The sequence below is a fragment of the Fomitiporia mediterranea genome (genome assembly GCF_000271605.1).
Source record: "Fomitiporia mediterranea MF3/22 unplaced genomic scaffold FOMMEscaffold_7, whole genome shotgun sequence".
NCBI classification, from domain to species: Eukaryota; Fungi; Basidiomycota; class Agaricomycetes; order Hymenochaetales; family Hymenochaetaceae; genus Fomitiporia; species Fomitiporia mediterranea.
Window position 1 is genome coordinate 267,640 of NW_006760392.1, and position 15,094 is coordinate 282,733.

General features: G+C 35.6%; 1 protein-coding gene across 1 annotated transcript; it reads right to left on the reverse strand.

Annotated features, from left to right (window-relative positions):
• Positions 1-13,378: 13,378 nt before the first annotated feature.
• Positions 13,379-14,046, reverse strand: FOMMEDRAFT_29008 (uncharacterized protein; the record flags this gene model as incomplete). Its single annotated transcript, XM_007267211.1, has 5 exons — positions 13,379-13,435; positions 13,498-13,653; positions 13,714-13,780; positions 13,850-13,937; positions 13,992-14,046. The coding sequence occupies 5 exons, from the start codon at positions 14,044-14,046 to the stop codon at positions 13,379-13,381; spliced, it is 423 nt and encodes a 140-aa protein (XP_007267273.1).
• Positions 14,047-15,094: the final 1,048 nt, after the last annotated feature.

A 15,094-nucleotide genomic window follows, 5' to 3' on the forward strand; every position in this document is an offset into this window, starting at 1 on the left:
TCTAAAGACTATGAAATACATTAAATAGATGTAAAATCTGCATATCTTTACAGAGAATTAAACAAAGACAAACACATCTATGTGAGACCTCCACTAGGTAAATTACTAAACAATATCAAACCTGGTCAAGTGCTAAAATTAAATAAAGCACTATATGGACTAAAACAAGTAGGACAACAATAGTATAAGAAAATTACAGATATACTACACAAAATAGGATTGCAACAAGCAAACTATAACAATACTGTATTCTATAAGAAAAGGCATAACAAAACAATATTAATAACATTCATGCACATTAATAATATTACTATTATTGGTGAAAACATCACTATAGTGAACACATTCAAAGAAGCATTAAAACAATATGTTACATTTATGGACAGAAACAAAATACACTAGCTTCTAGGAATAGAAATCCAAAGAAATAGACAATGGAGAACAATCTGCTTACAGCAAAGTCACTATATTCAGAGCATAATACAATGTTTTAAGCTCAAGAACAAAAAACTGCTACAAACTCCCATGATGCCTGAGACATACTTAACAAGTATGAATGATACAATTGACAATGAACAATTTATGCAAACAATACTGTACATGAATATGGTAGGATCATTATACTATGTAGCAGATTGCACTCAGCCAGACATTGCATATGTTACAGGCCAATTAGTGTACTATCTACAACAATCAAATATGAGCTACTACAAAGTAGCAAAACATTGCTTCCAGTACCTAAAAGGAACTACAAACTACTGGCTTCATCTCAGAGGCACAAATACATTAACCATACAAGGGTACTGTAATGCTAACAGACAAATGACAGAAGGACACCAATCAATTAACAGATATGTATTCCAGCTGGGAAAGCAAACAATATCTTAGTCAAGTAAACAACAGAACCTGGTACTACTATTGACTTACAAAGCAGAGTTGCAAGCACTAGTGTACACAACTCAAGAGGCCATTTGGCTCAAACAACTTGCTAAGGAAGTACTGTAGACAGAATCAGTACCTATTACAGTCTATTACAACAATCAGGGAGCAATACAAACTGTCAAATCTGAGGAGATCACTTTCAATGCTTGAACAAAACACCTTGATTTGTGAAAGGACTTTATCTACTGTTACATTCAGAACAACTACATTAACATACATTATGTTCAAACACAGAACCAACTTGCAGACATCCTTACAAAAGCACTTTACATCCCTCAAATCAAGCACCTAATAGAACTTATAGGTCTTCAATGTTAACAACAGAATATTAGGGCTTGAAGGGGAGTATTCAACACACTGCATTTTATGTCTCATTTACTAGTATAGCACAATGTATCTAGTATATAAGGGCACACATATATGTGCATATATCTAAGTGCCATTCCAAACTCCCTGTTCTAACAGGTTGCAAGTGAGGTACAATGCAAGCTGAGAGTAGCAGCAGCTCTGTAGTATAAGGAGTGCCTCTGCCCATGCATGTACACTGTGATAGGCTTGTTAGCCACTGTATGCTGTAGTAAACCAATCAGTAGCAACTTGTACAGAAGTTCAAGGTGTCTGAAAGGTGGTAGATTTGCTGTCATCTCATATTAAAAATTTTGTCATAAGGAGAGCTAGAGTTCTGTAAATGTTTCTACATCCAAATAGCTGTCATACAGAACAGCTGGGGATAGATTGGCTTCAAGTTGTTGTTGAAAAATGCCAGAAATCCTCAGGGTCCCAATGGTCACCTTCATCAGGAAAATGTCACATTTCTTGTAATTTCTTATAGACTTTATAAAGTAACATATGTATTGTATATACATTGTAAAGTAATTGTAAGGTTTTTAAACAAATTGTAAAGTTAAAATAAACATGTTAATGTATATAAAGACTATATAAGTATTAAGGACAAATAAAATATATTACATGTATTATACTAACTTTGGATAACAACCTAAAGTATTATACTTGTATTATATTTAAATTATAATCTTAAAGAAAGGTTATATTTATAATGTAATAATGTAATAATAACTATTGTTAACTTATACTTTATACAAAAGGTATATTAATGTATATAATAATGTAAGAGTACTTGTTGTATCATTATTATCTTATTAAAAGTAAACTATAAGTATATAATATGTATATTATACTTAGATTTTTTATACAAATAGTTTGTAATATTTGTATAAAATATTTTATCTACTTGTAATAGTTACATTAGTGTGTTCAGAAAGCTATATACATGTCATATTACTTTTCAATATATTACAAAGATCAACAATTTTATTTAATACTTAAATACAATATTTAAAATGTTCTATCAGTTGGCGACTGATACTTGACTTGCTTATGTAATCGACTGCTGAAGATCGAGAGCATATAATGACGCACTTATGCGTGCCACTCTTTCTCTTCGACCTCCACCATCTCTCTAAGTCTAACCCTCTGCCCTGCCACCATGTCGTTGCTTTGTCCTCTCTAGTCTTCCTCCTCTTTCAAGCGTCCTACTAGTAGTACTAGCTGCCACTCCGCCTTCAACAACGTAGACAATAAACATCGCTGCCACTCGTCTCTCCGATCTACTGTTGCGATGCCTGTGCTGAGTCCCAGATTCCGTGCAGCTGACTACACCGTACACTCCCAGTCTCAACAACGTAAAATGTAAGCAACCGATTCACTTCATAATAACCTGCGCAATAGTTGCTCATCCCTCTCCTCCCAACTTTTTGTCCCCCTTCCATCCCTTCTGCTCCTCGTTCCACCGATTGCGTTGCCTTTCCTTCGTTGTCCTCCTTTTTTAAGTTCGTCTTCCTTTTTGCATTCGCATTCGTGCATCTGCATCGTTGACCAGTAGCAAACGACTCCTTCAATAATTCCATGTATCTGCGTACTTCTTCCCACTCTGCAGCGCAAGCAATAATCGACAAGCACAAGCTCGCAACAATGTCCATGTACGACCATTCCTATGGTACTACCTCTCTCCGATGCTGTACGTGTTCTACTTCTCCATTCATTGAATCATTCCATGCTTGACATCAACCTTGACAGGTCCACCCCACTTGTATTTACATTCCTTGTTGCTGTCCATGACACCATATCGACTGGATACAGTGGCCCACCACCCACCCCACCCGAGATGAGTTGAATCTGTCCACATCTTCCACTTCACCCTCATCCTTTGAGCCAGAATGTCCCAGAGATATACCTTTGTAGTCATCCGCAACGGCTCAGTTTACCACACCTCCGATCGCGAGACGTAGCCAGAGCATACAACGTGCACTTACGGACACAGCTTTGCTTGCTGCTCAAATCAGTTCGTTCAACGCTCCGGATCTCAACCCAGGTGCACCACTCACACTCACTACACGCCGTTGCAGTGCATCCATCTCTTTACTTCAAGCACCAGCACTTGCTAACAACCCCTTGCCCCCTTAACAAGTCAACCTCCAAATCTGCCTCACAAGTGCAACCTCGACCTCTGCAATCCGTACAATCTCACAATCCATGCACAATCCAACTTGCAGGGACTGAGAGGTGACCAAGGTATGGTGACAAAGACTACCTCAAACGGCTGAGGAACACATTTGTTCTCCATTGTCAATACACTTGCCATCTGTTGTCAGATTATTTCCCTGATTGTTGTAGATAATAATGTATTTATACAACATTTCAATATAATTATAAACTGTTATTTCAATAACACATGGATATAAGGAAAATTTTATCTTATACATCTTATATTTATATGTTTTCCTTGTTAAAATAACAAGTATTATAATACTTGGCCATTTTACAAGGTACACTTTAAGCACTTGTATATCTTAGTAAGTACTACAATTCTTATTATTCTTGACCAGAAAGTCAAGACTTTTTAATAGCTTTCTTAGCTTCTTATTACCTTCCTAAAACCCTTAGGTACACAATAAGCTTGTTACAGTTCTTTACTCTTACACCTTCAGTTCTAAGGGTTCTACACCCTTCTGTACCAGAACTTGGAACTTCTGTCCCTTAAGGGTACTGTCTATAGACTATATGTGTACTGACTCTTACTACTACCCCTCCTTACTTTATCATTCTGTTCCTTTGACCACCCTTTCATTCTTTGTTCATTCTATAGTCTCTTACCCTTTGTCCATCCCTTTATTCTTTATACCTTTATCTTTAATCTTCCTTTCTTTCATTCTTTGTGGCTCATCATTCTTAGCAGCTCATATTCCCTGAGTACTCTTGTGTAGTTTAGTATATATAGGTGTACAAGATTAGACTAGTCTAGTAGTCTTAATCTTGTCTACTCTAGGTAGTCCTGTACTCTTAGACTTACTCTATATACTCTACTCTTGTCTCACTCTCTCTCTCTGTCTGTTCTGTGAGTTTCAACTATGTTTTAGTACTTGTGTTCTATACTTCTGTTGTGTAGGATAGTTGTAGTCTGGGTCCCCTTACTAAGCCTTTGAGTCCTCTCTACACTGTTACTAACATTAGATTAAGACTACCCATTACTACCTTATAACTCTCCTATGTTTTGGACATTAGTACTTACTATTGTGTCAATCTCTTTCCTTTGTCCCAACCCTTTTACATTTTTAAATTTTAAACTTTCTAAACCCTTTTAAACTTTTACCACCCTTCTTCTATTCATTACCCCTTTTAGTTTAGTGTTGATTCCTTTATAGTGTAAACATAGACTCTCTTACACTAACTGTCACCCCTACTGTCCTGCCAGATTAGCAGTTTGTAAGGGATTACTATATATAGTAGACTATACATAGAACCTCTTTACTAAAAGGGTGTAATGTCAAGCTTAGCTTGACACCTAGTCTATACTATATATACTAATAAATGTTTGTGTCCTAACATTACTCTCCTCTCTAGAGTCATGTGTCCTCACATAACTAGTATATAAAGTTTGACCCTAAGGGTTACTATTTCTAGCTTAACCTTGACAGTCTTTAGAAGTAGGGAGAGATATTCTAATATAGAGTTCTAGCTCTAGTATTCTAAGTAACTAAGAAATTCACCCCCCCCCCTTTTAGGAAGCTTATTCTCAGTCTAATACTTTTACTTACAGACAACCCTACATTAGAATCAAACCCCTGACTACTCTAAGCTTGACATTATGTGAGGAATTACTATATATAGTAGACTATACATAGAACCTCTTTACTAAAAGAGTATAATGTCAAGCTTGACTTAACACTTAGTCTACACTATATATACTAATAAATGTTTGTATCCTAACACAGTTATGAGTAGATCTAGCTTAATATGTATAGACTTCTATCTAAGAGGCCTTTATTAACTATATACTCTTAGCCCTCTTAGAACCTGTTCTGATTGTTTCAGAAGTTACAACCTATTCTAGAAAGAAAGTACATATAGCCTACCCTTTAGACTTTAATAGGTAACACTTTAAGGACTTCTAGTACTAAGTCAAACTATATATGACTGTTACTTTGACTAATCTATTCTTAGATCTTAATTACATTCTATTTGTCCTCTCCTTTATAAAGAAAGGTAACACAACCACTTGAGCCTAGAACTGGATTAAAGAACATTAGATTAGAAGCCTGATCTGACTTTAGAACAATGAGTTATACTCAGAATTCATAAGGTAGCTCTGTACTTCTTTTATTAATCTGAATAAGAAGTACAATATGTAGAACAAGCTTGTGTCTCTGTAACAGAGCAAATGTTCTACTAATACCTTCTTTCAGGAGTTTGATATCTTAGTCTGGAAGGTAGAATTTGTACTCAGGTTCAATAATGTTCTTATTAGAATACTTGAAAAAGCTCTTCACCTAGAACTAGTTAATAAGATTCTCAGAATAATACTAGAACTAATTACTTATACTAATTAGAAGACACACACTATCTCCTTCAACTAAGCTGTAGCTTGAATGTGTCAAGTCTGTACAGAACACTTATATATATATCTGACTCTAATAGTTCTAAGCCCTTAGATTAATCTGCTTATAATTTACAATCAATCTGTTCTAATAAACATTAGAGAAGCTTAAAAGTAAGGAGTATACTTTACTTACAGAAAGTTAGAGTACTAAATTAAAGACTGTCTACAGAAGTAATAGTATATCTATTAGATCATTAGAGTAATAATAAGTAATGAGCAGGATTTGTAGTAAGAAGCCTTTTCTACAAATCTAGAAGTCACCTCAGAACTCCTAGACTCTAACTATATACTTAAGGATTTTATAGAGGCCTAACAGTAAATACAGTACTAAAGGGCTATGACTCAGATTTTTTAACAGTCACTTTTGATTCAATAGATACTATAGGATTAGAAGTAAATAAAGTAAGAAAAGTAGAAAAAGTAGAAAAAGTAAATTAACAAAATTATTTATTAAAAAGAAAAAAGTTAAAAACAAAAGTAGATAGTTCTCTTATTTCTTCTGATTCTTTTAATTCTTCTCTTTACACTTTATCCAAGTCTAAATCTACACAATCTGACCTACTACTTCTGCATTCTAAGAACTCAGAATGTTTAGAACACTATCTAGCCCTATTTACTACTTAGTAGTTTGTCTATAGTATTAAGTAAGGATAGCTTTAGCTGAGTTTACAGTTGAGAACATGGGTCCATCCTTGTTGAAAGAGAGAGGTTAATAAGGAAATGTTAGTACATATACTTACTCTCTTAAACAATAAGACTGTACAAACTGTACATTCTCTTTAGAACAAGTAGTAATTTATTAGAGGACATTCTAGACATTAGCTCTAAGTCCTTATCCTCCTAGCTCCCTTCTTAGGATCCCTCCAGATCTGAACAATAACTCTAGTAAACAGTAAATATACTAGTTTATACATTAATAAGACCTTTGTATAGGAACACTACCTTCCTACTTAATGTATTCTACTTCTAATCCTAGTATACAATATAGACAGAACTCTAAACTAGAATAGTTGGATTACTGAGTTTGTCTAACTATAGATAACCATTCAGAATTATAAGGAAAGTATTGAGTTTAGAGTTACTAACCTTAGAAAGACAAACATCTTTATTAGATTTGAATAGCTTAAGGCTTACAACCCTACTATTAACTAGTTAGAGTAGACACTTGTGTTTAATCAGTGTTCTAAGTCTTACAACTATCTTATACTACTGTTCTAAGTAGATACAAATACTTTTAATGTTACTAACAGTTCTAATAAAGGTGACTAGTTGTTCTTCTTTGACTAGGATAAATATGTAAACACATACTCTAGTTAAGATAGAACAATATTAATCTAAAGGATGTCTAAGACAGAACTAGTTTAGAACCCTCTTAGAACAACTCTACTCTAGAATGTATATAGACCTAGTCTACCAGATTTTGTCTGAGAGTTCTCTAAAGTCTTTAGTGAAGAGGAAATTGACTAGCTTTCTAAACATTACTTCTAAGACTATACAATTGAATTGACTAAGGGTTTCTAACCTAAGAATTGTAAGGTCTACCTACTTAATAGAGACAAGTAGGAGGTACTTAATAAGTTCCTTTAGGAAAACCTTCAGAATAGCTGGATCCAACCCTTAAAGTCTTCCTATAGCCTCCCCTTTCTTCTTTATTAAAAAGAAAGATAGGAAGCTCTACCTAGTTTAGGATTATTATTGTCTTAATAAGAGTACTGTCAAAAACAAGTACCTACTCCCTCTGATTCAGGAGCTCATTAATAAGACACATACATTCAGGGTTTTTACTAAGTTAAACATTTGATGAGAGTATAATAATATTTGGATCTAAGATAGAGATGAGTAGAAGACTGTATTCTAAACTAATTACAGATTGTACAAACCAACTGTAATGTTCTTCAGACTAACTAACTTACTTACAACATTCTAGTCATTCATAAATCACATCCTTACAAATCTGATTAACTTAGAGTATGTTAGTGTGTATCTAAACAACATTCTGATCTTTACCTAAACAGTTGAGTATTATTACTAACTAATCTAAGTAGTTCTACAGTAGCTCTAAAATAATAAACTGTTTCTTTAAAAAGTAAAGTGTTCTTTTGTATAGGAGTCAGTAGATTATCTAAGCTTTGTAATTAGTGAAGGAGAGGTCTGTATGGATCTAGCAAAGGTAACTGTAGTTTAGAACTGACTACAACCTTAGAATCTGAAACAGGTCTAAGCATTCCTTAGGTTTGTAAACTACTACTAATACTTTATTTAAAGCTTTAGTACTATTGTATAGCCCCTTTATAATCTTACTAGCAAAGATGTTCCTTAGTAATAGAGTGATTAGTAACAGTCTGTATTTGAGTCCCTTAAGTAAGTTATTACTAGTAAGCCTGTATTAACAGTTCTAACAGTTATAAACAAGTTCTAAGTTAAAGCCAACTCTTCTGACTTTGTAAATAGAGTAGTACTGTCTTAGTTTATTAACAGAAAGTAGTGTCTGATAGTGTTCTGATTAGAATCCCTCTCTATAACAGAACAGAACTACCCTATCTATAACAAGGAACTCCTTACAATTGTCCATTCTCTAGAGGAGTAGTGTTAATATCTTCTTAGTACTGTACAAAAGTTTAAGATTTAAAATAATCACCTTAATCTTTAGTACTTCTAAGTGTCTCAGAAGCTCAACTATTACTAGGCCTACTAGATGTTAGAACTGTAAAACTATAACTTTGTACTAACCTACAAACCTAGAACACAAATGACAAAAGCTGATTTACTCTTAAGACAAGTAAGTTATGAAAGGGGGGAGAATAATAACAAAAATCTTGTTCTCCTAGACAATTCCTATTTTGTGTCTAAGACAATCTGAGAGATCTGACTCAAATCTAAGGATGTTAACTTTGTTACTTGTATATAGTAAGCTCTAAGACACATACAGGACTAGGTTATAGTAAAGTAGCTAGAGAAGTAGGCTAGGGATTAGAAGGAGGATAAGGATGGACAGGTTTACTAGGAAGGCTAACTGTACATTCTAAAGGATTAGAAACTGTAGGAGGACATTGTCTAAGCTTATTATAACAATCTGACTGTAGAACATTTAGGCTAACACAAAACACAGGAACTCATTACTCAGAACTACTAGTAGTTAGGAATGTAGAGGGAAATCCTAAAGTATGTAACTAGTTACAATATGTACTAACAGACTAAGGCCTACTAGATAAGGGTTTAGACTCCTCTACATTTGTATTAGATCCTAGATTACTCTTAGGAAGAAGTCTTAATAGACCTGATTAGTAAGCTACCTAAGTCTTAGAGTTATAACACTATCTGTATAATTGTTAACTGATTCTCTAAGTAAGTCTACATAGTTCTGACCTAAACAGAACTCACTTCTAAAGACATAGTGTGTATCTATTAGAATCATGTCTTCTAGTTGTACAGACTCTCTCAGAAGCTCATTTATGATTATAGACTACAATTCAAGTTGAAATTCATACAGGACTTGTATACACTTCTTAGAATTTAAGGGAACCCTTCTACTACATATTACTTGTAGACTAATAGTTAAACTGAATAAGTCAATCAGAAGATCAAGCTCTATCTCTAAATGTTTATCAATCATTAGTAATCAGATTAGTCTAAATAGTTAGCTCTGACAGAATTTGTGTACAATAACTAGTAACACTCTATAATGGGACAGTCCTCATTCTTTCTCAATCATAAGAGACATTTGTATTAGAGGACAGTTCCAAACTGGAACAGTAGTTCTGAATCTATAACAGACTTTGTAGAACAAATGTATAAGACTAGGAAAGACACACAAGCTCTTTTAGAGAAGGTAGTATAGGTTATAAAATAGAACTATGATTGGAAGAGATCTATAGCTAAGGATTACTAGCCTAGTAACAAAGTTATACTAGAAGCTACTAATCTGACTACAGATTGTCTAATAAAGAAGTTAGACAACAAGTACTTTAAACCCTTTGTCATTAAAAAGAAGGTTAGTGCCTCTGTCTACAAACTCTAACTTCTAGTAACATAGAAGCACATACACTCAGTGTTCAATAAGGTTCTGTTGTCTTGGTACTACAATTCAGGTTTTCCTTCACAACAAAGACCTCTACTACCTCTACTAGAACTCATTAGTTCTGAACCAGAATATAAAGTAGAGTACATAGTAGATACTAAGCTAGTGTATAGAAAACTCAAGTTCCTTGTTTACTAGAAAGGGTACCTAGTTGAAGAGCACACTTGGGAACCTGTCAAGAACCTTACTCATACCTTTAAGACAATCTAAGACTTTTATTAGCTTCATCCTAGTACTCTACACAAACTCAGCCTTGTAGATTTCCAAGCCCTACTATTCTAACCTATACTTGAGCTACTAACTGAGTCTAATGTTTACTAATTAGGACAATTGGTTTTAGAGGGAGGGTGATGTTACAGTTCTCTACTCTTGTACCTTTAGTTCTAAGGGTTCTACAGCCTTCTGTACTAGAACTCAGGACTTCTGTCTCTTAGAGGTACTGTCTATAGACTATATGTATACTGACTCTTACTACTACCCCTCCTTACTTCATCATTCTATTCCTTTGACCACCCTTTCATTCTTTGTTCATTCTATAGTCTCTTACCCTTTGTCTATCCCTTCATTCTTTATACCTTTATCTTTAATCTTCCTTTCTTTTATTCTTTGTAGCTCATCATTCTTAGCAGCTTATATTCCCTGAGTACTCTTGTGTAGTTTAGTATATATAGGCATACAAGATCAGACTGGTCCAGTAGTCTTGATCTTGTCTACTCCAGGTATATTAGGAAAAAGTCAGATTTCTTGTAATTTCTTATAAACTTTGTAAAGTAACATATGTATTGTATATACATTATAAAGTAATTGTAAGGATTGTAATTGAATTACAATGTTTAAATAAGACATATTAATGTATATAAAGACTACATAAGTACTAGGGATGAATAAAATCTATTACATATATTATACTAACTTTGTATGACAACCTAAAGTGTTATGCCTGTATTATATTTAAATTATAATCTTAAAGAAAGAGTTATATTTATAATATAATAATGTAATAATTACTATTGTTGCCTTATAATTTATACAAAAGGTATATTAATGTATATTATACTTAGATTATTTATACAAGCAGTTTACAATTATTGTAAAAGGCATTTCATCTACTTGTAATAATTACATCAGTGTGTTTAGAAAGCTATATACATGTCATATTACTTTCAACTATATTACAAAGTAGATCAATAAGTTTATTTTATACCTAAATACAATAATTGAAATGTTCTATCAGTTGACGACTCATATTACAGTTGCTTATGTAATCAACTGCTGAAGATCGAGAGCATATAATGACGCATTTCTCTTCGTCACTCCTTTACCTCCTACCTTCACCGTCTCCCCAACCCTCTGCCCCCAACACTATGTCGTTGCCTCTGTTCTCTCTAGTCGAGTCCTCCGCTCGCAAGCGTCCTACCGGCAGGCACTCTGCCTGCAACAACATAGCAATAAACATCACTGCACTTGTCTCTCCAATCTGCCGCTGCGATGCCCGCGCTGGGCCTCAGATCTTGCGATGATGCCACCGAGCTGACTACACCGTCCTTCAGCGTAAAGTGTAAGCAGCCAGTCCACTCCATAATAGCCTGCACAATAGTTGCTCATCCCTCTCCTCCCAACTTTCTTGTCTCCCTTCCATCCCTCCCGCTCCTTGCTCCACGTCTTGTGTTGCCCCTCCTTCGTTGTCTTCCTTTTTTTACACTCGCCTTCCTGTTTGCATTTGCATTCGCGCATCCACATTGTTGACCAATGCTGAACGACTTCTTCAATAATTCCACACATTCGTGTACTTCTTCCTGCTCTGCAGCGCAAGCAACAATCGACGAGCACACGCTCGCGACAATGTCCCTGTACGACTACTCCCATCGTGCCACCCTCTCTCTCACCCGGTACGTGCTTCTTTCCCCACCCATTCAATGTTTGACATCACTTTCGATAGGCCACACTGCGTGCATTTGCATTCCTCTGTGCCAGGCATGACACTGTATTGAACGGAAGCAGTGACCCACCACTCACGCCGCCTGCACTGAGTCTGTCCATGACTTCCACATTGCCTTGTCTCTTCACGTCAGAACGTCCCAGAGATACACCATTGCGATCCATGGCCCAGCACACCACACCCCCCATTGCTTGCTTTAGCAAGAGCACGCAGTACACATGCACAGACACGGATTCACCTGTAGCTCAAATCAGCTCGCTCGACGCTCCAGATCTCAACCCAGTGCACTACCTGCCCTTCCTACACATTGTCATGGTGTGTCCCTCTCCTCACTTCAATTACCTGCACTTGCTAACAATTCTGTCCCTTAGGCAAAGACTGGTCTGATAAATATTCAAAGTATGATTCTCTATGACTGGACACTCCTTTCCTTTCCTTTCCTTCTCTGTTATTTATTTTTGTGTCTGCATGATTTTTTCACAAGTACAATATTATTAGAATGAAATGTAGTAGAAATAAATCAATGCAAGTGTATTAAAATGTTAATACTTAATTATAAGAGGAAAAAAAGAGAAATAAATGAACACCTGGATTGTAAAATATTATAACTATTTTAAAGCCTTGTAAAGCTCTTATAAAGTATAATAATGTTTAACAATATACATACTACTTTTAAAGCTTTGCATTAGATTGTATACATTATAAAACTATATTACTCTTGTTAAAATACAAAGTTCTTTTAATATCTTTTCATTTTAGGAGGTTGGATATAAGTTTGTTTACATATTGTCAACACTTATAAACCTTATTCATATTAATAATTTGTACATACCTTTTTGTATCTTACATAGCTTTTTATAATTTTCTCATTTTGAGAGGTTGGATATATGGTCTTTTATATTTTTTAGAAAATTTATATAATTTATATGTTTATAAGCTAATATAAGCCTTAAGACTTTTTCCTGATGTAGTCCTGTACTCTTAGGCTCACTCTATATACTCTACTCTTGTCTCACTCACTCACTCTGTCTGTTCTGCAAGTTCTGACTATGTTCCAGTGCTTGTGTTCTGTACTTCTGTTGTGTAGGATAGTTGTAGCCTGGGTCCCCTTGCTGAGCCTTCAGGTCCCCTCTATGCTGTCACTGACAAAGCTCTTATACACAATGTAGAAAATATATATAATTTATATGCATATAAGCTAATACAAAGTTTGAGATATTTTCCTGATGTTCAAGTTCTGTCAACGTGTGTATATGTGGGCTGAAGCATAACCCAGCTACAGTAAAGAGTCAATTACCTCGTACAAGTGATTATATAAATACTACGCATTGCATCACATTGTATAAGTAACTAAATACAACTTCATATTCGAATTCGAAAGAAAGAAGGGTCGTAAATTTAGCATTAAGCTATTTCACTATCTACTTAGCATATATTTGATAGGAGTCTGTCTTAGCTTGAATCAAATACTGCTCAGCACTGTGGAATAGGGAATACTGTTAGGATCTGTGCACAAGACCTTTCCAGTCATGGAATATTGTTAGATGGCAATACAATACTAGGAACGAAAACGGAAATTACCTGGCCACCTTCAAGACTATCGCATATTCCGGGGTTATTATACTCAAGGACGTCCAGGTCAATGCCTTTAGCAGCTGCAATCGATGAGCACGTATCGCCAGAATTTACCACTGTATTAATCTTGCAGTCTTGATTTACCATGCCAAGACAGAGTACCTAACAATATTGTATAAACAAATAAGATTTAGAATCAAATGGAGAAGATATAATGCTAACTTCGCCAAGTGGCAAATTGAGACAATCGCCTGCGGTCGCATCTGGGTTGTTAAAGGCAAGCTGGAACCTAGGTATACAATATTATATAATGTAAATAATAAGAATCTGTGCATTCTTCTGGGAAGAAGGTACTTACGTAGAGACCTTCTTCGCTTGTGAGATAGAATTACACGTATCACCCGCCCTAACCTTGTAGATGCGAGTGCAGTCACCCTGAGCATTGACTATGCAAATAATGAATATACTACGAAGTGGAACGGACAGTTATCAATACTGACTATGAGGGATAAATGCAATAGTCAAAGCGCCGAAGGTGAAGAATTTGTACAACATGATGAGACTGAAGCAAGAAAGGGCACGAGTGAGATTACTTTGAGAGACAGTATTAATTGGTGGATCCTCCAGAGGAACTGCAAAGGAACGAACAAAGTTCCTGGTGAGTACGTACTTACTACTACTCACCAAATCACAACTGTTCAATCCATCGGCTCAACAACTCTGAAATCCAGGAACGTAAGACCACTTACCACGTAAGAAAAATAAATAAATAAATATTACAGAGCTCCCAACCTCCATAGATCGCTTGTGTACACGTGAAGGTGTATGTGCAGGTGAATCGTGCATCTCCAAGGCGACGAGTAATATGCACTCATTGAAATGCAAAGTTGCTCAGATGTGCCTTAGAATGTAGAAGGGATATATCATTTGCTTACACAATAATGGTATGTGATGAGACTCCAGATATTCACATCTGCAAGTTCTCTAAACGACAGTGAAACGGTGTGATATACCAGAGCAGTAAGTAGGTCTTGCCAAGCGCGATGCGGCTGTAGGACTTTGCATATGCCGTCATTTGTAATGTGCAGACTACCTTCAATGCCGGATACGTCATTTCACAAGTCGAGATTTGGCATTCCGAATCGGTTTCTTCGGAGAAAACAGTTTGGTAGAATGTCATACAACTCTTGTTACTGTAACGCCGTTTGGTACTTCTTCAAGTGTGCGCTAAAGTCCAATGTGTCTTAAATACTCTGAGAGCTCCGTGGTATGCATGGAAGTACTCCGGTGGCAATGAGCCGCCGAATTCGAGGTCACAGAGGTTTATGTTCGAGGAGTCGACAATGATGCCCAGTGGCCGCGTCTGCGAGCGATCTTCCGTGCGATGTTGTTTGTAGATAGCATGTTGATCCAGATAGCTCCGCAGTAGCAGCACAAACAAGATTAATCTAGAAACAGAAAAGAAACAATACACTCATAATCTTTCCAGGCCGATTTGTCAACAGAGGAAGTAGGCCAAACAGAGGAAACACTGTAGATAGCATAGAAGGCTCGTTGATTTACCATCAGGCAGTTCACTATATACTTTGCATATCTTCGATAC